Source organism: Tinamus guttatus, unplaced genomic scaffold (genome assembly GCF_059628265.1).
Source record: "Tinamus guttatus ecotype Peru unplaced genomic scaffold, ASM5962826v1 Tinamus_guttatus_pri_ptg000048l, whole genome shotgun sequence".
NCBI classification, from domain to species: domain Eukaryota; kingdom Metazoa; phylum Chordata; class Aves; order Tinamiformes; family Tinamidae; genus Tinamus; species Tinamus guttatus.
The window spans coordinates 12418575-12441493 of record NW_028288582.1 but is presented as its reverse complement, the minus strand read 5'-3'; the positions used below and the strand labels follow the sequence as shown (position 1 = coordinate 12441493).

Genomic DNA, 22919 nt, shown 5'->3' with positions numbered 1-22919 from the left:
CCTAGAGCACTCCATTAGGAATAAATTCTTAAACACAGCAACAGCATGGCTTATAAAGGCTGAATCCCAACGATGTTCAGCTACTTTATTCAATGATGTATAAACAGCCTACTTCTCTCTACTCTTCAAGGTAAAAAACCAAATTAAATCAAGCTAGCCTTGACTATCAGTAGTGGTGATACAAGGTCTGAAGTGAGTAGCTGCAAACAACTCAATGGGGGAAGGATGTGAAAAGCAAGTTCATGAAAATGAGCTTCCCATAAAAGCTGTCTGCCTCTGCCCTATCCACTCATAAAGAGAAAACCAAGTAAAACATGTTGTAAGGCATTTATTTTCATTACGTGTTGGAAAGGGACAATTCTGTCTTCAGAACAGTTACAGAGAGAATGCCACAATACCTACTGCATATTGCTTTACTGGTGAAACCAAAATACTGTCCATCACAGGGGTTTGGCAAACGAGGGCGGAGGAAAAAGAATATATTGCCATTGAAACCAATGCTGTTAGATGAAAGCACCATCCTCATCATCAGATCTGATCAGTCATGCAATTGAAGAAGCCAAAAAACAACTACTTTTGTTTTTTACAGTAAACCATGATTTTTTTAAAAAAAGAAAAAGGTTCATATAATTCTATACAAATTAAGTACAAACTGGGCATTGTTTTAGAAATCATTGTGAACAGGGCTGAAGCAAACCACAAGACACACTTGTTAACACTGTACAGCTGGATCTGAATACAGACATTGCTGAACCTGTGAAACCAGCACACACAAAAATGGTCCCCGAGTTTTAACCATGCTTAAGTGAGAGCGAAGATGGTGGGTGAGGAGAATATCCAACGCTACTCACACGAGGGCTAATTTTCTCCAAACTGCTGAGATCCCAAGGAATGATTATTATTACACTTTAAGAATGACTGCATTTTAGTATGTGGTTCTCACAAGGGTATACACAAGCCCTATCAAATACTGAATTGGAAATAAATAATAAAAGGTACATCTAATACATCTTTTATTTTTAATTTTTTTTTACAGCACTGACTTTACAAGAGGAGAAACAACTCTCATTTTTAGGGTCTGCTAACATCTGAAACAAAGAAGTCACTATTATATACTCAACATATACTCAACCTTTTAATAATTTTATATATGTATATATGACTTTTCACGCAAAAAAAAAGTTAAAATAATTTATATCTAAAAACTACTGTGTAAAGAATGAAAGAGGAAAAAGGTGTGTTTTCTTAAAAAGGATGCTAGGTAGAGGAAGATCTGATTTTCATGAGCTGTTCACTGGCTGTTTTGGCTACTTCTGGCTTTCCAGGAGCCACCAACCAACACCAGAGCCCGCCGGGAGCCCTCTGCAAATCCACAGCCTGCCGGGCAAGGCCGCTGCCCACGGAGCTCGCGAGGCTCCTGGGCTCAGCGCCTGCCCCAGCCGATGAGAGCGTGAAGGGAGAGAAAAACGTCTCCCCCGGTAGTTGTAAAGAAACGTGGAGCGAAATCCTGGCCCAATGGTGTCAGAATATCCACTGGCTCCAGCGAGACCAGGATTTTCCTCCCAAGCCCTCCCTTTGCTCCTTGCCTTCTGACTGTACCTCATGCTGTAGATTTTCTTGCAGTGATTTTTTTTCCTTCCATAGGAAAACGGCATCACCAGCGGGGACTGAGCAGTCACCCGCACACTGCACGTGTACGATGAGAGCAGCTCGGAGCCTCTGCTCGCTACGGATGCTATCATGGCCTGCATCACTGAGGAATCACTCACGTGTCTTCGTTTATACCTGGATCCTCTAAAATATCCTCAAACTACTAAACTCTGTAGGCATGTAAACAGGGTAGAATCCACTGAGGATCTCACACCCATGGCATCACAAACTCAGGTTGATGGCCTGGATCCACACAGAGCGAACAGTGAAAGGAAAGGCTGTGAAGATGTGGAAAGTACTTTTCTGGAGGTTACATTCCTCTGAAATAAGATATTAAAGCAACATTACAAATAAAATCAGCAATGTGATCTGCAACAGTGTGTCTGTTTATCTATGAAAGTAAGAGGAGATTATATTAAAAGGAAATATTTTAATCTACACAAAGCATTTTCACATACTCCTAATTACAAAACACATAGTTGCAACACCATGGAGAAATTGTATACTGAATACAAAAATCAATACATCTGTTACTAAGGAGGAGAGAAGAAAAGAGAAATAGCAGGGTAATGCAAGTGAATTCCTGCAAGTATGCACATGGGGTGACTTTTACAAACTCAAAATAGTCTATTCGCTAAAAAAAAAAAAAAAGGCAAACCTAAACCCAAGGTTTTCTGCCCAGCTGTGGAGGGCAAGGCTGCAAGCTGCTGCGAGAAACCTGACTCACCTGTCACTGCTACCACGCCAAGACTTTGGGAAACCAGCACTGACCTAAGAGTCAGCACGCCTGGCCTGGGAGGGCTGCAGGGGGGGATGGAAACCAGAGAAGCATTTTTCCTTGGTTTTGCTCTTTTTAATTTTTTTTCCAGTCAATTGAAATACCTCTGGCCACATTTATTCTCCTCCCTTTCGACTGTATCCTGCTGTTTTCATCCATGCACTACTCCAGCTGATGCTCCCTGGCTAGGTACAGCCCGCAGTTACGTGGAGAGCTTGGGGCCTCTCTCTGAGCTGTCCTCATCACCCTGCCCTCCTCCAGCAGCCCCCGCTTGGGTTCTTAGTTTGTACCCGTTATGCACACGTGAAGCCGCTGGCTTTCCCTGCTGCCGCCCTCCTGCGCGCGAGCGGCCGCGCACTTCGAGCGGGACCTTCTGGGGCTCCAGCCTCCTGACGCAGACCAGCAAAGACAACGGACCCCGGTCCCGCCAGCCCCGCCAGCGGCACGGCAGCACGGAGGCTCTCAAGGCCCCGGCCTGTGGTTAACCAAGGCCAAACGGCACGGACCGAGCGGAGGGCCTACTACGAACACCACGAGAGCCACCTTCGATCTTCATTTTTGCGGTTGGTTTTTACATAACGATCCGACTGCTCTGACAGGACCGTTACAAACCAAAGCGCAACACGGCAAAGCCAGCTAGAGCGGCAGTGACGGCGACGGTTCCACACCGCGGGCCATAGTGAGACACCAGGGTGTCTTTCACAGGGAAGAATCTTCATCTGCTGAAGCAAATTACATAATTAGGGCTGAAATCACAATCAAATCTCCTCCATCATGCTGATATAAAACTGGAGAAATTCCACCACGCCAGTGGTGTTCCTGTGGATTTGTAACAGTGAAACAGAACAGGATCTGATCCCTACGCTGACCGGTCACCATGTAATTTCAATATATTGCTGCAGTCCACACAGCAATAGCAGCTGTGCCTCTGAAATCATGGCAGAACCTCTGCTACCCCACAATAACAGAATTCAAATAGCCAGCACAGAAAGTCTCACCCAGATGGTCTGCAAAAGTTTAACAGTGAAAGCATTCTGTGAATGTCTACAATTACTGGGCTTTATTAGTCTCAAAAAAGAAAAAAAAATGCTACAGAACATTAGTCAGTTTTCCGCAAAGCTTATCTTAAATCGAAACTATCCTGAACTTATCAAATGAGGCAGCAATTCAGAAAAGCACTTTAGCACTTGCTTAGTAATATGTGCATGCTTGAATGTTTTACAGTTAAGTAATTATTTGTCTGGATACTAATTAATTTAAAGATTTGGCTTTAAAAGTTGGTCTCGCAAATTTTCCCATGTGATTTAGCAATATTCTGCTATGAGCCATAACAACAATTTTTTGCAAGGAAATATATAGTACTACAGCACTTGCATGGTAATTTATGTGAAAAATCTATTGTAATGCCACATCACAACAGGTTTCTGCATATTTGCAGCTGGTAATTTAAAGTGATACCGATATATTTGATAAATAAAAATAAATTACAGACTATGGGAAAAACATGTCACTGATCACACCAACGACCTAAACTTGTTTTCTAGTTACTGCCAAGGTCTGGAGTAATATTTAAATATAGTATTTCCGTAAGCCTTTAGAGAATTACAAAATAAACTTTTAACAATCATTTGTAAACAAGTTTAAAATGCACAATTATATTTCAGTAGTTTATTTTGGAGAAATAAAGCAGTGCAAAATAGGCCAACCAAAATTCAGAAGGCAGCCAGGAAAATAAAAATCTTATTTGATGTTCTAACTAGGAAACAGCATACAGACATTTCAATTGGATCCAACACTCAGCTTCATGTAAACATACTTAGTTGGAAAGGTCTTGAGTTACTAACCCAGTTTTAACAACATTGCTTCTTCCCCACCACCCAATTAAAAAGAAAAGAAAAAAAAAAAGCGATTGTAGTAAAGGGAGCAAAAGGCAAGTCTACAAACACTCCACCAGCTGGTTACAAGAAAGTACCATACAAAAATACGCACTGGCAAGCTCCTTCCTGAGGGTATCTTCTGTTACACGTGTAACATAAAAAGACTTTTCTTTTTAAACAAACTAAAACAAACCCCAAACTGTAGATGTCCATTTTATTTCAGTCATGGCTTCACGAAAGGTTTGGTCTTTCCTGAATACAAGCCCTAACTATGTACAGGGCCTCGCTGGCACCGCCGCCACCCGCGGCCCTCGGGCTTGGGAAGAGCGCCCGGCTCACAGCTCCTCCGCGCGGGCGACAACCCGGCTCCGCTGGGTGCACCCTGGAATTCAACACCTGGCTCAGACGTCCCTCCAGTCCCTATAGAAATATCTAAACTTAAAGTTAATGCCTTTCTAGAGGTGGAATAATATTATGTTGTATAAACCATCCTTGAAAATCCAATCACAGCTACAGACAATTCCCTAGAATGGCACTTTGGGAAAAAAAAATCCAATGCCTCCTAAAGGAAAAATCATCATTTGCAGAAAGTAATTGCTACAGAATACTCTTGGAAACATCTTTCCCCATGGACTGGTACCATCAGGCAGAATGGTGACATCCTTTCCACATTTTGGTCTACTACTCCTTGGTCTACCTGGTCTCTAATTGCCTGGTCCTTTGCTTTCGAGTAGGTATCTAAAGGATGACAGCAACAAAACTAGTATTAAATGCCACAGTGATGAGTGCTTTATAAATGCCTGGTATACAATGATGGTAATTCCCTTACCTGTAAGTTAAGAGCTTAACTGAGGAAATGTTCTTAACATCATCTCCTTAAATATATTTCAGGGCTTATATGAAGAAGGAAAGGCCACTAAGTCTACCAAAATAGTGTCTATGTTCCCAGCACGGACAGACTCAGTTATTTCCAGTTTAGTGTTCAGAATTGGCAAAAGTAGCAGGAATTCTCAGCAGCAGAAGACGCTGCGATGCAAGAAGATGCAAGAGAGGGTGAACACTGTAGAGTTACTGTATATCTCAATAGCAACATACAATTTTTCTGGGCTATAGTCTACAAAGGATATAGAGCGCTGTCGTAAATGACCACACAGCCTCACCTGACAGCCTGCACAACAGTGAGGCCTCTGAGCTAGAGCTGCCATGTATTGCTACCTCATACAAAGCCTCACTCCAGGCAGGCCTGCCCATATTTAAATTTTAAATGTCTCTGGAAGAAACACACACACAGCGTGGCGGGTTGTGAAAGGCAGCGCCGCGTTACTCCCCCGGATCTGCACGCCAGATGTACTGCTCTACGGAAAATATGTGGCTCTGTTTGCCAGCCCCCTTGCAGAGCTGTCCCAGACTCTCTGCACATGCAGTGGAGGGAGAATTACACTCTGCTAAAAGATGAGCTGAAACCACGAGCTCTTCATGGATTTCATCTCTATCAGAGAATTGGAAGGATGATGTTTCATCTACCAAGTCACTCATCCTGACCATCTGCACGCTTTTTTCAGGCTTGTCTGGATCAGACAGGTTTTTGCTATTGGCAAGTGTAGTTAGAAGCTGCTTTCTACTGAGGCGATAAGGCCAGGGGACAAACTGCAAAGCTGGAAGCAGGGCTTTTGCCTCAGTCCTGCACCCTGAACAAGCATTCCGCTCTGTTCCCCTCACAGCAAGTACCTGTGGACATCATGACTGGTGGATGTTTCCACAGGTTTGGTTTGGTGGTACTGAGGTGGTCTTAGCTCTCTCTCGCAAGGGCCAGGCTGTAAAGAGGGATTAGGGAGTATTTTAGGCAAAAATCTCTAGTACTGTTACATTCATCCACTCCACTTCAACATTATTATCTTCTTGATACCATGAGGTCAGACTTCAAAATGCTGGTCACCAGTGATTACAAAGAACAATAGAAATGCAAGAGCAACCCTCCCACAATGAAAGGACTAGTGTTAAAACCCATGTGTGTGTAAACTCACTACCGATTTGCAACTGAAATCTAATGAAATGGATCTGGATCACCTTCTCATCCTACCCCTTTCAGTCCATTTCATCAGCAAATCAGGTTAAATCAAATGGAAGTTTTTTTTCCGTTTTGCTTTTTTTTTTTTTTTGTATTTTGTTTTTCATTTTTCACAAGTGTATTTTTACAGCCTGATCTGGTTCTGGGACCACAAGTTGTATCCCTGGGGCTTCTCCGTAGTCCACGGCCTTGGCAGGTTATTGCGAGGAAGCCTTCGTTGCCAGTGTGGCGACGCAGTGCTGCTGGAAGCTGGGGGACATCGCCGAGTTGCAGCCTAGTCTCTGGTGCTGCAGCTTCACCGAGCTGTTGGCCTCGCTTTCCACAATCCAGGAGGAGTCTTTTCCCATGACGCCGAGGCATATCCGCTCGTCCAGGATCCCGCTGCCCGGCTCAGCCAGCAGCTTGCTGCGGTTTAGCGGGGTCACCTCGGGCGCCTGCCCCTGCAGGACAGCAGCTATGTGGTTCAGGAGGTCGCCGAAGAACTCGGAAACGCCCTCATACCCTGAGAGCGGGACAAAAAGGAGAAGAGGGAGAGAAATGGGGAGAAAAAAAAGGCAATTCAGTAATTTTCGTAAGTTCTTTCAACAGCCTTTTCTTCCCATCCATTTTTTGGGCTCTCTTTGCCCTCTAAGGGATAGCAAAAAGGCTTCTTTTACATGACATCTCTTTGGACAAGTGTCTTAGTATAAAGGGGAACAGAGACCCATGTTAAAAAATTAAGTTAATCTTTGTTTAAATAGGTCAAAAGAAAAACTGTGTCACCTTTCAGATTTTCTGTTTCTTCTTCCTCCCAAGTGTGTGTGTGTGTGTGTGTGTATAAATGTCTGTGAACATTTTATCCTTTTCCGAGCCCAGGTTTTTCACTAGGTCACACACTCCGTGGTATAACATGAATCTTTTCTACCCTGTTTCCAGGTTTTGCCGTGGAAACCAGCTCTAATGCACTGCTTCCCTGAGGGTCTGGACCCTCTCTGAAGTCCCCCCAGCAATACCCTCAATCAGGGACACTTCAAAGAGCAATGGGTTAGCCTTATATTTTACTGAAAAGGCAGCTCCTGGGACACAAGCACTTTCATGCTTTTCTATTCAAACCTAACTCAGCACCAAACCATTGCCCAGTCTAAGTACTGTCTGGAAAAATGCTTGCGGGACAGAAAATCTAAATCAATGGTGCAGTATTTGGTAGAAACACTTGGATTTTGGTACTGCAATCACCTGTTTTTTATGGTTCTGCTAAGAGATTGCAAACAACTTACACCGCACCGTTTACCATAACTAGATTTCTTGGTTAAAATGGTTGGTCAGATACCAGGGGACACTGAATATTCAGGGACATGAAGGGCAGCAGCAGGAGCACGGAGATTCTGGCTCAATTTTTCATACTGTGGAACAGGCATTTCCACTAAATGCATCTTAAAACTGGAGCAGACATGCAACATATCTATAAAATGCCTTGAAATGCATTTTAACAGCTACTGCATTACCCTGGCTTCCTATCAATTCAATTTGATATCAGGTGACACATGACACTCAGTGTATTCAGTAGGCTAGAGTGACTATTTTAAAACATCTGAAGATGTATTTTAAAAGTGACATATTAATTTAGGAGACTGGAGCAGTAAATAACACTTTAAAAGTCCCATGTGAATAGCACATGTTCACACAGAGCAGCACGTGAGCAAAACCAGAGACCACAAAGTAAATGCACATCTTAAAACACTTTTAGTGATATGATTACAGGGCAGAAGAGTCTCATACAACCATAAATAATTCAGTTTAAATCTCCCTTCTCCTGTAAAAGCCAAATTTCTATGGCAATAAAAACCCAGCTTCCTGAAACAGAAGGATAATTCAACGTTAATATAAATGTGGTGATTTTATGGTGTATTTATAAAATACATATGTTAACCAATTTACTTTTATTTAGGCAGCTGCAGTGCTTTGGATTTTATTGCTGTCAGTCACAGTTCTCCTAGGTACTTTTTAACAGGATACCTAAAGCAACAGTGATGTAAGACAACAGCTCCTAGTTTTCTTATCTCAAAAACCTCTAAACAAACTCAGAAAAACCCCAGAACACCAGAGCTTCCGGTGACCCACGTACTCTGCTAAAATCCATCCCTTGGCAGGGCCAAACCAGGACTTTTACAGTCACAGGAGTCAGAACAGGATACCCACCTCTCCAACAGAGGTGCTTGTTATATTTTCTTGCTTATGTAAAAGCCATGGGATTAGCCTTCAAATCTACTCAGAGTGCTTCCACCCCCCTGGGAATAAGCCATCTCCATAGAAACAGCTTTAATATTCAGAGAGGATCCCTAGTACCCTAGAGTGCTCTGTGCCTGCTCCGCTAAAACAAATCAGCCTTGTTTGAGGGCACATGGCAAACTCACAAAGAATCTGCTTTTAATATTTAATGGGGATAAGGTGGCCACTTAGCGAGTCCTGCAATCAGCAGCTGTCACGGCGCACGGGAGCCATCCATTTCAGGGCAGCTTCCCCCGGGACAGCCCTCCGCACGCTAAGTGGCAGTAATGCTGCCAGCAGGAAGCTCGCCACAGAAACACCCAGGGAAGGGAGCACCAGGGTGTCTCAGCTCTCGAGCCACAGGGTGCTGGGGAAGGCTGCCAACTCTGCCAGTATCGCTGGACTCTCTTCACTGGCTGCTGCTGCAAATCTTTCAAAAAGGAAATTGTGAGATGTCACTGTGCTGTGACAACAAGGAAATCAAGAAGGGTAAATTAAATTACACTTTCAGAAACTGCTGGCAGTGGAATTGGGCTTTATGTTACACACAGGGTCACTGAGAGGGTATAAATTTTGCATAGTTCAAAGCACAAGTTGCAAGAATCCTGCTACAGCAGGTGTGACCCTAGCACAGCCCACTGAGACCCCTGCAGACACCCAGTCTACATGAAGCCTGAATTTGGGTATAAAGAAAATTATCTCCAGTGTCCTCTGACTGCTCACAGGTAGGAAGGAAATGTACCCAGTACTGCAAATATGGAGCCCTTTTCATTCCCTAGTTACCTGAGGTCTAACATAAAACCCACACACTATGTGACTATGCCTACTGTTCAACACTGCAGCACGTAACCACCGCTAAATATAGAGCAGGCAGTTTCCCTTAGAACAGGAGACACAATGGGCCTTTTGGATGTTTATCTTCAAAATCTGTTCGAGGCATCGCTGGTGCTAAACAGAGCAGGTGGCAAACGACACCCTCCTGCAGATATGTCTGCCCAGAGCTCTAATATTCCCTGCATCTTGAGATGACGGTCACAGCGTGAGGAAGCGGCAGCTCCAAGTGAGCTTTGCGCCTGCTCAGCAGAAAGGTCCGCGGCAGCGGAGGCCGCGGGGCGTCGCGCGGGGCTTTGGCCAGGCCTGGCCCCACGCAGGAGCCTGGGCTCTGTGAAAGGGGCCGCGAATGCCCCTTCCAAGCACCTCTTCCTCTCCCTCCTGCCAAGCAGCCGCACACAGATCATGTGGCAGCTCCTCGAACGGTCTGTCTGGGCTCTGATTTGGCCCTGCTGCAATCCTTGCTGGGCAGGATGACTTGAGGAAGAGGAGGGAGAAAAAGCCCCTTCCTGGAATCAGGAAACCAGGAACAGGGAGATGTAGTGACTCTCTTTGGTAGGGCTGCACATCCCCTTCTCATTAGGAAAGTGCAGGCTTTGATTAGGAAGACAGTCCTTGAAGCTGCTCAGCCTTTAGGCAAACTGGCACCTCTGCTGTATTTCATCCCACCACTTCTTGTCTGACCTCAGCAGCCCTTGAGAGCAGCTCACCCACCTCAGTTCAGCTGCATTTTACAGGTTTTTGAGACATTTTTGTCTCCGCCAGCCTTCTCTCTTTCAGCTACCTGGTCCTTGCTGCTATCTCCTGGATTTTTCCCACCTAGTCTTCAACACTTCAACCCTCACAGTTATAAAACCAGCGGCTGCCTTCATTACCAACATGTTCACCACCCAAAAACCCTGTGTGAGGCACAGTGTAGAACTAAGCACAAGGAGCTTCCCTGTGCTCTCGAGTATCTTGAGAGGACAAAAATATGCTATTAATTCAACATCTATTTAAAGACCAGTTACAGTGCAAGACTGAAATGCCCTACTTGGCAGTCAGTACCAAAATCAGAAACTTTTGCCTTGGGATGGAAGCACAGCAGAGCACAATGCTAAAGGCAAATCCACAGGTTTCTGTCACAACAAGGAGACATTTCTTCTCTTTAAATAGCTAAGTTTGCCCCTAGTTATCATCCAATCTGGACTTTCCAACAGGGGAAGTTCAGCATGTGAACTTCAGTTCAGTCTGTGCAAAAAGCATCAAATCCAAAACAATACTTGAAAAAAGAAACAAACAAACAAATAATAAAAAAACCCAGATGCAAATAGGAATGCAAAATGCAGGATTGCAAAGGGAAGTTTTGCACCCCTGACTTCAATATCCAGCTCTTTGAAATATAATTCCATTCATAAAGCCGATCTTATTCCATTTTACACCTAATTTAGGTTGTTTGTTTTGCTGCTCCTGTCAGAAGACTGTTTTCATGAGTTTGTGGATTGCATCAACACCATATGGTAGAGCCAAGCTGCAAAGTGACCCAAAACAAATAGAATAGCAAGGCTGCAGTTTTAAAAGAAAGCCTGACGCTGTAGAGATAGACAGGCGAGACAGAACAGGCTGGTTGTGTGACTGAGGACTGAGACTGAAATACTAAGAAGACAAATGCTCAAGCCAAGATTTCTCTCTCTTTCACTCTCTCTCTATGTATATATACATGTAAACTCTCAGTGATATTGAAAATTCAGAAACTGCAAAGTCAGGTTAAAAGCAGTTTGTAACACTTTGTGTGCATGTGTGCATCGCTGGAAACAAATGCCACCATTCAGGTAATGACAGATGATTCTTGAGGAGAAAAAAACCCCATATAATACAGCAATCACCTCAGATGAGGTTATATTATTTTCCTGTACTAGACTACTGAATTTAACACAAAAGTCAAAGTATTATCTCCCATTATGCACACTTACTGCTCCTTTTTAGCAACTCCAGTGATTAAAAATCTTATTTTTTTCTAAGACATAGGTTGTACTAACAAAATGTGGGACAAATTTACCTGTTTTCAAGGTCTAATTTATTTTTTTACTCCATGATCCCCTTTTGACAACTTGCAAGGATATTTAACACTCTATAGAAAGTCCTGCACACCTACAATTTCAGTATCCTCCCCACATTCATATTTTTGATGTCACACATAAAATGTCATTTCATGAAAAATCAATTTGCAAAGGAAGAGATTTTCAAGGGAACAGTTTGCTTCTTCCACCCCCTCAGTACCTTTAACTGCACAGTCTGTACAAAAGCCCTCTTTGAGGCTCTCCAATAATAGATTTTTTTGTTCCTTTCTTCATCTTTAGAATAAAAGACAGGCCTAGAGAGGTCAGGTCCCACTATGCAGTCCCATGCTATTGCTCTGGGCATCCTGTCTGCAGGGTAGACCAGGGCCTACGTTAGACTACATTAGAGCTGGGCACTCAACTTTGGTCATTGCCTCCTAAGAACTAATATTTCAGCAGCACATTTCACAGCTAGATGTTCTGCCCTTTCTAGATCAGTGTCTGATCTTGTCTACTGCTCTCCTGTTCCCTCATGGATGAGACACCATCAGTAAAGCTTCACACTAAGCCATGGCTTCCATGTAGCCTTGGTGGAAAGGCTTTCTCACCTGGGAATGCATTTATATCAATGACCGCGTGCTGCCCAGTCTGATTGTTAATGATGATATCAATTCCAAAGAGGGAAACTCCCAGAGCCTGCCGCAGTGCCTTGGAGATTTCCCGGATCACGTCGTCATTGGGCCGCTCAAACACTCCTTCGATTTTATCAAGCTATAGTGGAAAAAGACACATTACTAAGGGACTTGAAAACAGTTTTTATTGAAAAGATTAATTTTCAGAGGTTTCCAATTGTATATCCACCCAATCTTATTGCAGAGAACTGGTGGCATGAAACAGAGGAAGAAACAAAGAGAAACTTCTTTTACAATTTAGAATCCTATACTTATCACAAGTTCATCCACTCTAACGCACCAAGGATTTTTCTGTTTTATGTTGGTGCAATACCTTGGAGAGACACGTCAGTGTAGGACTGAACAAAGAATCAGATTCACTATTTAAAATACTAGATCCATACCCCCAAAAAATCAAACAAAGCTAGTGTGTTTAGCCCTGCACTGCAAATATTCTGGTTATCATTCTGTTATTTCAATGTAGATTAGCGTATGTGTCAAAAGACTGATAACACAGAGTTCTCCATTTAATTAATCTAAACTATGTAACATAACTGACTGATATCTTCAGGCAGAGTCTAATTCAAATGGGCTAGTTTTTAATGGGGGTTTAGATGTGTGAATGATCCTTCAAATTTTACTAAGAATGACTCAGGTTACTTGAAAATGTAAATTGTCTCACTACTTAAGTAACAGGTTATATGGCATAAGGATACTAACCACAAGAGGAAATGCTCTCCGTAAGTTAAATAAATTTAGCCACAAAGGGTTTTATGACTAGCACAATAATAACTCTAAAATTTAGTATGTCCATCCTTGTCATACATAATTGCAAGTTATGCATTTCTAGCTATTCATAACTTCTGGCTATTCATAGCCATTTCTGGCTATGAAGCGACTCCCAAATAGAGTGTATGAAACAGAAAAGAATCTGCAGACTCAGAGATTTGAAGGACCCAGTCCTGTAAAGTGACTTTCAGAGCAGCTGAAGGCCTCAGAACTTGTTAGGATTCACCTGCACAAAGCTTATTAAAAGGACTGGTAATGCACGCATTAACCGGTGACGTGCTTGAGGCAGTGGACTCGGAAGGAGCTGGAGACGCTCTCCGGCCGCAGCTCAGGACTGCCTGCATGTCCCAATACAATTTCTCTGCTTTAATTTTCATCGTTTGTCTTTCCTCACAGAACTGAGTCCTAGAAGGATGATTTATGCTTATTAAGCTCCCTGGACAGGAAAAGGCCAGATATTTGTATTCAGAATCTTCTTATTCCCTTTGCCTAGATTAACTGTGGGGAGTTTAGCCTGGTGAGCAGCAGACAGCCCTGCTGCAGCACTGCTTCCTCACCGGAGCTCGGTAAGGAAAACCCGAGGGACACCCAGGAAAGCTGCTTCCTTGTACCAAACAGACCTCAGCCTGCAACACAGAAGCACACAACTTGTGAAGGAGGGTCACTGCCTACTAATGCTTCGATAAGAAAGGACTAGATACACGTTTCCAGCCAAGCTAGAGGAGCAGAGACCGAGCATACTTACCGCTGTTAACACGGATGACGATTCTGGCTTTGAAACATTGTGGCTGTTGAAAAATATAGATTCTCTGTCTGAAATTAAAAGAAGACTGTAAGTGACTTTGCACTGGGCTTAGGCTCTAGTGCAGGGAACGGTAGGTGGCACTGCTGCCCAGGGAATCCAGGCTGATCAATAAGGGACCATCTCCCCGCATCCACCCCACGCCTGCATGGAGCAGGCAGCAGGGGCAGGAAAACACTGCCCGGTCACACAGGGGCTGCGGGCCCCTAGAACCATACGGGATTAACACAAACACACCATGTTTCCTTCAGCCAAACGAAGCCATCTCAGTAAGATAACCAAGTTCATTTCTCATTTGCTATGCTCAAAACAACAGTTCAAATGGGAACACGGGTCACAGGCAGTAGATCAACAGCACGAAGCCTGAGGTGAGATCCCTGTGATCCTAAGGAGGGCACATTCACTACAGAGTAAGGCAAGAAATTTTATGTTCTGGACCTGATCTTCCTTCAGCGGCACCAGATGAAAGCAGGTGCCACAGCAGATGCCTGAAGTGCCAGAAGCCACCAATGCCCTGCAGAGGAAGCCGTGCAAAGAACTGCACCAGCTCCCTCCTCCCTGCTCGCTCTGAGGCTCTGCCAGCTGGGAGAGATCCACCCCTACAAGTCTCCTCTCGGCTTCTCGCCATGGCAGGCCGAGAGCCGTGCACACACGGACCCGATCGGGAGCTTCTGGACAAGCCTCTCGGCATGCAGGCCGCTCCAGCAACGCCGCAGCTCCACCTCAGCGCTCTCCTGCAAGGAGACGCTTCAGCGCAGCCACAAAGCTGCAGATAGTAACGACGTGGCGTCTGCGAGAAGCAAACCCAAACCTATCCTGCAGCCCGACAACACCACACACTCCTGCCCTTCCTCCTGCCCCACGCTTGCGGGCAGGCAGCCCTGGGATCTCCTCGCTGCCTCCTCACCGGAGCTGCTCCGTCAGGCGCCGCCAGCACAGCCCCCTCAAACCGCTGCTGATGAGGGCAAGGCGACCAGATAGTTATCCTCGTCTGCCACAAACCTCACTTCTACGTGGGTTTCCAGACAACTTTTCAGCCACATACTATCTGATGAGTCATTAGTGAAGGCATTTTTAGAAAGATGCCTTAAAACCTTCGCTTCCAGTAAGAGTACAGATTATCATAATATTTTATACAAAAATAGATTCATGCCTTCTTAATTTGATCAGGACAGAGACATAGAGCATATCTGAAAGTAAATGGATCTAGACTTACAGGCATATATATCTACAGACAAGGACTTTTACCAGGATCCTACTGAGCCCTCCATAAACTAACACAGTATACAAGGGTGTGCAGAACCCAACAGCGAGCACATTAAGTGCTCACCACTAAGTCCAGCAGAAAACACCAAGAAAAAATGCCAAGAAACTTCCACGTGTTTTATTCATTCATTTCCTTTAACTTGATACGCTCCCTTCCCTCCATTAGCCGCTGGATCTGTGGAGCTGCAGGACTGCATGTGCTCGGAGCTCCAAGGAGCACAGAGCACCTGTAGAGCTTGCAGGCACCATGGAAAACAGCACTGCTTCCATTGAGGAAATTCTAGCAATCTTTTAGGAGCCTTTCACACACCTGGGAGCATACAGGAGGATTGCTGTCCTTACCAACAAGTCTATTCCTCCTTCCTCCAATACAGTTGCTACCCACAACCAAAGGACAACCAAAGGACAACCATCAAGGTTTTAAACACTCAGCCTTATATAAACTCATGCAGGAGAGAGTATAAGTCCTCTTTAATTTAAACATACACACACATAATCAAGGTAAAAATAAGGAAAGGAAGTTTCAAAACCATGAAATTCAGGAAATTCTCTCCAAAGCACATTTATAAACAAACTCCGGAACAAATGACATATGAACTTACTGTGAAACCTGAGAATTTCTATCTTTCTCCCATTCCACATGACATAAAACACTCTTTCTAATAGGTAATACTCAGGTTACTGTTGTATAAATATTTACTATATGACTGTCATTCACATATATTCCAGAGCAGATGAGTTATCTCCCTTCCTATTGAAATAATACAGAAGAGAAAAAACGGTATGTAAAAACCAGATGCCTTCACTTCGGCTGCCTTTCCAAAGCTATTTTTTATTTGGGCTGTTTGCAGCCAGGGCTCCAAAAACTCACATCTCCTTCTAAACGGGCACAACGTACCTGAGATGCCAGCAGAGAAGTTTTTTAAAGACGGCCTTTTCACGACTGTGTAGGATTCCCCGACCACAAACACTTTATACAGCACAGCATTGTGGTTGATGAAGCTCTGAATGACACAAGGCGGACGGACAGCCTTCAGGCCCTCCTGGTTGAAGATGATTGCCATCTGCAAACACACAAAGTTTTGCTTGAGTCTGTCACTTCTTTCGTATTTACCATCACCTGATGAGCAATTAAGGGGCAGCATCTACTGATGAATACACACACATATACACACACATATATATATGCATACAGTCTCCAAGTCCAGTTGCAAATTTCTGCTCAGCATCTAAGCATATTTCATTATCTTTTGAACCCTATGAACACTACTGAAACTGCAGTTTTTATTTTCAACCCAAACCACTTGTATCTGTATTTTCTTCTTAGTTGTTGCAATTCCATTTACTACTTTCACAATTGCAGGTTTCATTATGAAAAACAAGAGAGTAGACCATTTGACAAACAGAGTAGGCAAAATTAGTACAACATAAAGCTTGAGGATGACAGAAGTATGAAGAATAGATCTGTCTGAATTTACTAACAGTGTAAGTTGTTTCCTGCAGCTGTCCTTTCAGTGGTTTGGTTGAGCTCATTTGTAATGTCCTAAACGACAGGACTTCACCCACATCAGCAGAGATTTTTTTTTTGAAATGTAGTAGTGCTCACTGCTAGCAAATGTTGGGCCAGTGTTATCCTTCGCTTGTTTTCTTCTTTTTTTTTTGTCTTATTCAAAACATACAGTCCCCTTGAAGGGACTGAAAAAAAGTATGCCAGGAAGGAAATCATTTATAGGGCCTTAGTGCTGAACAGCTGCCTCGAAGAGCACGGAAGCCAGCGCATCTCAGCACGTGTCACCCTGCTCTCTGGGTGAATCCCTCCACTAGACACATCCATCCTTACAGACTCATTTAGCTCTCATGAACACGGTGCCCAGCCTTGGAGGTCTGCTGCTGAAGCACAAATGCTGCCACAGCTCCTGGGCAGAACCGGCAGCGAGCACCACGATGGTCCAGGCTGGTGAAATCACTTTACAGTGTGGCCCTAGAAAGTGTTAAGAAAAAAACTCTCATTTGTTCTCTTGCTTCAAAGCCCCGATAAAAGCTATGTGCTTGTTACCTGAAGACTGACTTCTCTTCATTATTTCAGTAATCCTGTGCCTTGTTACCCACAGTGGCAGAAGGGTATTTTGGTAGCTGTCACTTTGAGTTAAGGATCATCCAAGGCCAGAACCTGCTACAGTGTATATCTCATTTTCTTCCTGCCAAAACTAAGCTAAGCTTTCTCATCTCCCTCCTGTAGGTAGGGATACTTTGGTTAGAGCATCTTCCCGCACAGAGGACCTGCTCAGAAAATGTCTAACCTTCCATTTAACCTTCCACCTCACCTAGCTCTCACCGTTCAGCACAGGATGCACAACATCTGCCAGAGGGGCTCCTAAGTTCTGAAACACTACTCTTTTCTGAACTCTGTTAGGTTTTTTTCGCTCAGCCTCCTTGAACCTAATATTTTGCTTGGGACAAAAGTCAGTCCAGAGGGATTAAGAGAATTCTTGTGGGTCCCACTGCATGGGACACCACAGCAACATACAGAATAAAATTGTAGATTCTTGCCTCAGCATGATGCAGAGGAGTTTTACTGCTATTTATAAGCACTTCCTGTCAGCTTTCATACCTTCTGGTATTAGCTGTGTCCCACTGAAATCAGGGCCACTGGAAGGATTTTAAAAAATAAACTTATCCACTTGACGTTACTCAGTTGATGGATAGTGTATTGAGACACCAAGGAGGTATATCTGAACTCTTAGCAATATATTAGTTTGTTCCTGTAGTAAAAATAGTAAATATAAAAAGTTACGTTCTTCTTTATGGCAATATTTTTTTGTATTTATGGCACAACCTTAGCCATGGTAAATAATAGAGTGAATACAGATTCATAGTTAGAATTTTGAGCATATTTTTCTCTCTACCTATTACTCTGTTCTCCTCTTTACCTGGCAGACCACATTAGATCACATAATTGTCTGCATGCATGCACAAAGACTCAGTAAATTAACATTTTCCGAGTTCAAGTCAATGCGTGCACTCAGTGTCTACTGCAGCTGATATTCTTACTCCGTCTCCATTATACCAGATGCTATCTGTTTGTCAGCACAGACTGAATTTGTGAGTGGTAATAACCTGTGCAAGAAACCTACTCTAGCCAGCAGAGTCATCCACCAAGATGATTCACAGCAACAACATCAGACCTCATTTGTCTCTCAGTGGTGGCATGAACCACTATTCCTCCTTCAGGGTAGACTGTTGGCTTTATAATATTTATAATATCATACTGGCAAACACCACTTTGCTCTTATCCCTCGGGTCCTCTTTGCAAACATTTGTTACTGAATCCTCACAAACCACTCCTTCATAAGATGAGCAGGTACTTATCATCCCATTTCATCAGTGTGGAAACCCAGAGAGTTTATCTTTTCTCTACAAAACGGACCCAGGCTACTGGGACCCACGTGAAACCTCTCGTCTGCAAAGCTCTGCCCTGACAACCCCGTGGACTGGCACATAACCCCTGTAATTCCCTTGGTATTATGTTGCACTGGTTCCCCGTGATGTCTCATGGTTTTTAGCATGCATGAATGGAGCTCCAAGAATTTGCTTGCAGGGTGCACTCGCTCTTTGACATCTAGCACAGACCTGCTGCGTCTGGCAGTAACATGGGAACAATATTTTACATCTTAATTTCCAAATGGCATTCCTCATTATAGAGCAAAATGAAGGCAAAATATAACATTTGGCACCAGGAATTTCTAACGACAACGTCATTAAGGAATTCAGCCCGAAAAAACAGTGCCCTTTTTTCTCAGACTCCTGCTTTTTATTCCTCTCTGCTCAACATTTAGAAAAAGAGTTATTCTGGATGCACTTCCTGAGCTTATGGATGACAGCAATGTTTCACAGCAGCTTTACCAGAAGATCAATCAAGGTCTAGCCCACTGGCTGCAGGAAAGAAGCACTTGTAGGCATCACCTCTGTTCAAGTCTAAAATAAATGGTGCTGGTAAAGTGGGGTTCAAGTGCTGAGGTGGCAGATGTGACCTCCAGTGCAGAAGCCACGTAGAACTGCAGGACCTTGCAGGAAAACCCCCAGCACCTCAGCTTAATTAACTTGTGCTTACACAGAATGATGCAGATCCTGTCAGCACTGGTTGCAAACCCCAAATCGTGTCTGTACCTTTAGCTGTCCCTGTTAGCCAGTGTCTAAATGCTTTGAATCTTAGAAAGTAAAGCAAATTTCTGGTCAGGCTGGATTAGTTTCAGTGTCAACTCTGCAGTGGGGAATCTCTCTGTAGAAAATTAAACAATTTGCCAAAGCCACCGAAGGAGTCATTAATAAAACAGGCAACATATTTTTGTTGTTGTTGCTCTAGTCCTAAACTCTATCTTTCATACACATTGTCTTGTAAGCAGAATATTTATTCTGTACTTCCCTTGCCATTACTGGCCATAAAACTGAAGCTACAGAATAGTTCATCTCTGACCTTAAATACACCTTAAAATCATCCTTGAGAACAGAGTAACTCTAAAGTTACTCTACTCCAAAAGTGTGTAAATTATCACACAAGATTTCTTTCTTTCTTTTTTTTTTTTTTTCCCTAGGGGGGTCACTGTCATAAACTAGTTCTAGTCATAAACTCCCATGACAAACTGCAGCCCACAACTGTATTCAATCTAAATTTTGTTCAGAAAATGGAATTCTGGCAGGAGGCTGAGGAATGCCTGTGCTGCATAAACGAAGTGCAAAGAAAGACTCATCTTTCTTTGCAAAGTGCAAAGAAACACAAGTCCAAGCCCAACTGCCCACGCACTGGGCAGTTATACTCAGTAGCAACCTGGTCCCAAGAGTCCTGGTGAATGAGAGCAATAATATTGAGTGGCTACTCCCACAAACATTAACAGGACTGTGTGTAATGCTTGGAAAATGGTCCAAGCTAAGGCCTATACAAAAATTTAGCTGTTGGTCACTCCAAATTCTAGCTGTAGGCATTCTGCTCCTGTAGACTTGCATTTTACTTCAGTGCTTCATTTTCCAGCAGCAACATACCGCATATTTCAGGAGCAGCTGGGAAACGTGGAAGGATTACTGCCTTGCTACCAAAGGAAGCCAGGCAATATTACAGACAGCAGTGAGGACTGGATTCTTAAAACTGAGATGTGGTATGCAGGGAGGCAGGAAGCACAAATGGAAAAGAATTAAAACAGGACTTGGCTCCTCTTGACTAAATTTAGATGCAGCTAAGCTCATAGAAGCGCACTCTGCTCAGGAAGGCACAACCATTTTATTTGCAATTGGGATGAGGCAAAGCAGATAATTTTAGCAGCCCTTTTTTTTTTTTTCTTTTTCCTATAGCTGTATCATGTTATTAGAACTGAACATGCTTGGAAATGTTGTCTATATTTCCTATTCCCTTTCCCTCAAGGAGAGGTCTGTGAGAAGCCAGCCTGCCTCTGCTCATCCTTCTGCTTCATCCTCAGCACAAAAACATTTAGCACTAGCACCAGATAAATGTTTGGAAGAGAAGCATGGTGGGTACAAATACCACTTAGTGTGGCCCCCCCACCAAAGGAGAGGCAGAAGCAGCAGATGTCTTGCAGACACAGCAGGACTGGAGACTACATACTAGTAGAAACAAGAAAAATAGAATTACTAGGAGCAGAAACTTCTAGAAAGAGAACTTCCACTTCAAGAGGTTAAAGTCATATTTAACTTCATTTCAGATAAACTCAAGGGAGAGGGAGGGAAAAGGAAGTGGTTTTCATACAACCCTCACTCTACCTACAACAGGATTGTAAAGCAGCAACCAAACCACCATGGGAGACTGGAGGTGGGGGAATAATGCTGCAAAAACTCCTTAACTCACCTCGTGAGAGTTGGTTCCATGGGCCACTCTGGTTTTACAAACTGGAAAATGAGAACAGAAAACAATGCATCACTGAAACAGGCTGCACGAAACCCCTGCACAGCTGTTCCCACTGACGTGGGAAACCCGGGAGCTCACCAGGCCGAGGGGTGTCTGTACCAGAAAACGCTGACACTCTGCTTGGACAGTGTCCGCATTCCCTGCAACACCTGGCTTACTCCAAGCTCTACTTTCCTAGCTCCTCCCTGTAGCTCAGGTCATTATTAGGACCGGACAGAGGTGTGAAGCCCAGCTGGCAAGCTCCTCTCAGTACCATATTGCCCTTCTGCCTCAGGTCTGCCTAAGCCTGAGGGTTCCTTCACAAGGCTGTGATTTCACCCAAGGCTGGAGCGATGCTGCAGGTACCACAAGGTCCTACTGTCCTCCTTAGAGCAATGGAGCTGAGACATGGCCGAAACCAACTGCTTCCACACCTCCCTGGTCTTAGGGATGGGCAGGCAACCTAAAAGGCTGGTCCAAACTAAGACAAGACATATTTTTCATGGGCAACCATAAAGGAGAAGAAAAAAGTAGAAACAGACCAGCAGTTCTGTTTCCTCCTCCATACTGTGGACAAACAGCCCACAGCATCTGCTTGAGGCTGGGCCCTTGCAGCCTGGTGCCTATGGTAATTTTTACTCTCCTATTTCTATCCACTATGCTTGGAACCTGGATCAGGGAACAACAGGGGTGGTGAAGAAAGGGAGCCATCAGCGAGAGAAACATTTGCTAAAGAAAAATAATGAATGCAACCAGCAGGAGAAACTTGTTGCACAAGTTCAGGGCAAGAGGCTAACTTTGTTAGAATTATTAGCATTTCCCAGGAAATCATGTTTACTGTAGCAAGGTGTTTAAAGTAACGAACACCAATAAAAGGCTAAAGAAAAGCTGATATGGAGATATTTTGCTCCATGCTCCAAGCAGATTGCTTCAGATCATTTGCTTCAGGAAGGTTATAACATCCTGTACATATCAGCAATGAAACATCCAGTCCTAAAACGCTGGCTACAACGTTGCTGGGGGTGTGTGTGGAATATTCAGAACCTGCTAGAAGCTGCAAAGAAAGGCCATTTACATACTGAATGGGAACGCCAGTCCCTTCTTCTCTATTAGCTGCAAGGTATCTTCTCCACAGGCACTTGTCAGCTCCATGAAGGGTGGTGAACAGATTCTCTCATCTACAAGACAAAAAAAAGGACTCAAATGGAGATGAGCAGTTTAGCTTCTCAGCTGCACCATTACCAGCTCTCTCCAGAGTAACTGCTTCTAGACAGTCAACTTTACTTTGATATTAAAGCTCTGGGAATTTGGGTTTCATAGATGAAAGGTCTAATTTTCAGACACTTCAAAATGGAAAGACAATATACAAAAACAAGTTTCACAGGTAGTCAGGCAAAACCTACAATCTACTTATGAATGTGTAACTGCTCAAGACTTAGCCAGAGAGGTAAAAAGCAACTGGGATCTTATCTCTTAGCATTCTGCCTTTAAATGGCATTTTCAAAAGCAGAGTTAACCTGTATAGTTAGCAAATGCCACTGGAATAAGCAGCCTCACAAACTACCATTAGAGCAGGTCCCTCAGGTGGCAGATTCCAGTGCGAGTTTACTTTAGCCGAGATGTCAGACATGCAATAATACATCCCAGGATCCAATGGGATGTCCCTTGCTCTATCCCTTGGATCTGCCATAAACGCAGTGGTCATCTGGTCTGTGCAGATGGTGCAAAACTCAAGTCACGAGTAAACTAAAACCCCAGCACAATTATCTGTATGTTCACAGAGAGCTGTACATCCAGAAGCCACTTTAGAGCAAATGCTTTTCCCTTTCAAATATATATTTATGCCTTGTTCCGTCACAGAGAAGGGAAAACTGAGGCACTGAAGTGAGGCAACACTCTTCACATCTTGGTACATGTATCTCAATGTCTGCTTGAATGCTCTGACACTGTGTGAGAACTCTGGCCATTAAACAACGCTGCTGCTAAAAAAAGTTTTCCGCAAAGAGAA

At 43.7% G+C, this 22919-nt stretch overlaps 1 protein-coding gene across 2 annotated transcripts in view; it reads right to left on the bottom strand.

Annotated features, from left to right (window-relative positions):
• Positions 1 to 5767: 5767 nt before the first annotated feature.
• The window catches only part of ITPK1 (inositol-tetrakisphosphate 1-kinase), a 461734-nt gene continuing 444582 nt past the window's right edge, over positions 5768 to 22919 (bottom strand). For both annotated transcript variants that reach the window (XM_088539707.1, XM_088539706.1), the window contains 6 exons: positions 21991 to 22089; positions 20873 to 20913; positions 15917 to 16082; positions 13696 to 13763; positions 12099 to 12261; positions 5768 to 6875 (listed from right to left, as the gene is read on the bottom strand). In XM_088539707.1, the coding sequence (XP_088395833.1) occupies positions 6571 to 6875; positions 12099 to 12261; positions 13696 to 13763; positions 15917 to 16082; positions 20873 to 20913; positions 21991 to 22089 (842 nt within the window). In that variant the 3' untranslated portion in view covers positions 5768 to 6570. The remainder of the gene's footprint in view (positions 6876 to 12098; positions 12262 to 13695; positions 13764 to 15916; positions 16083 to 20872; positions 20914 to 21990; positions 22090 to 22919) is intronic.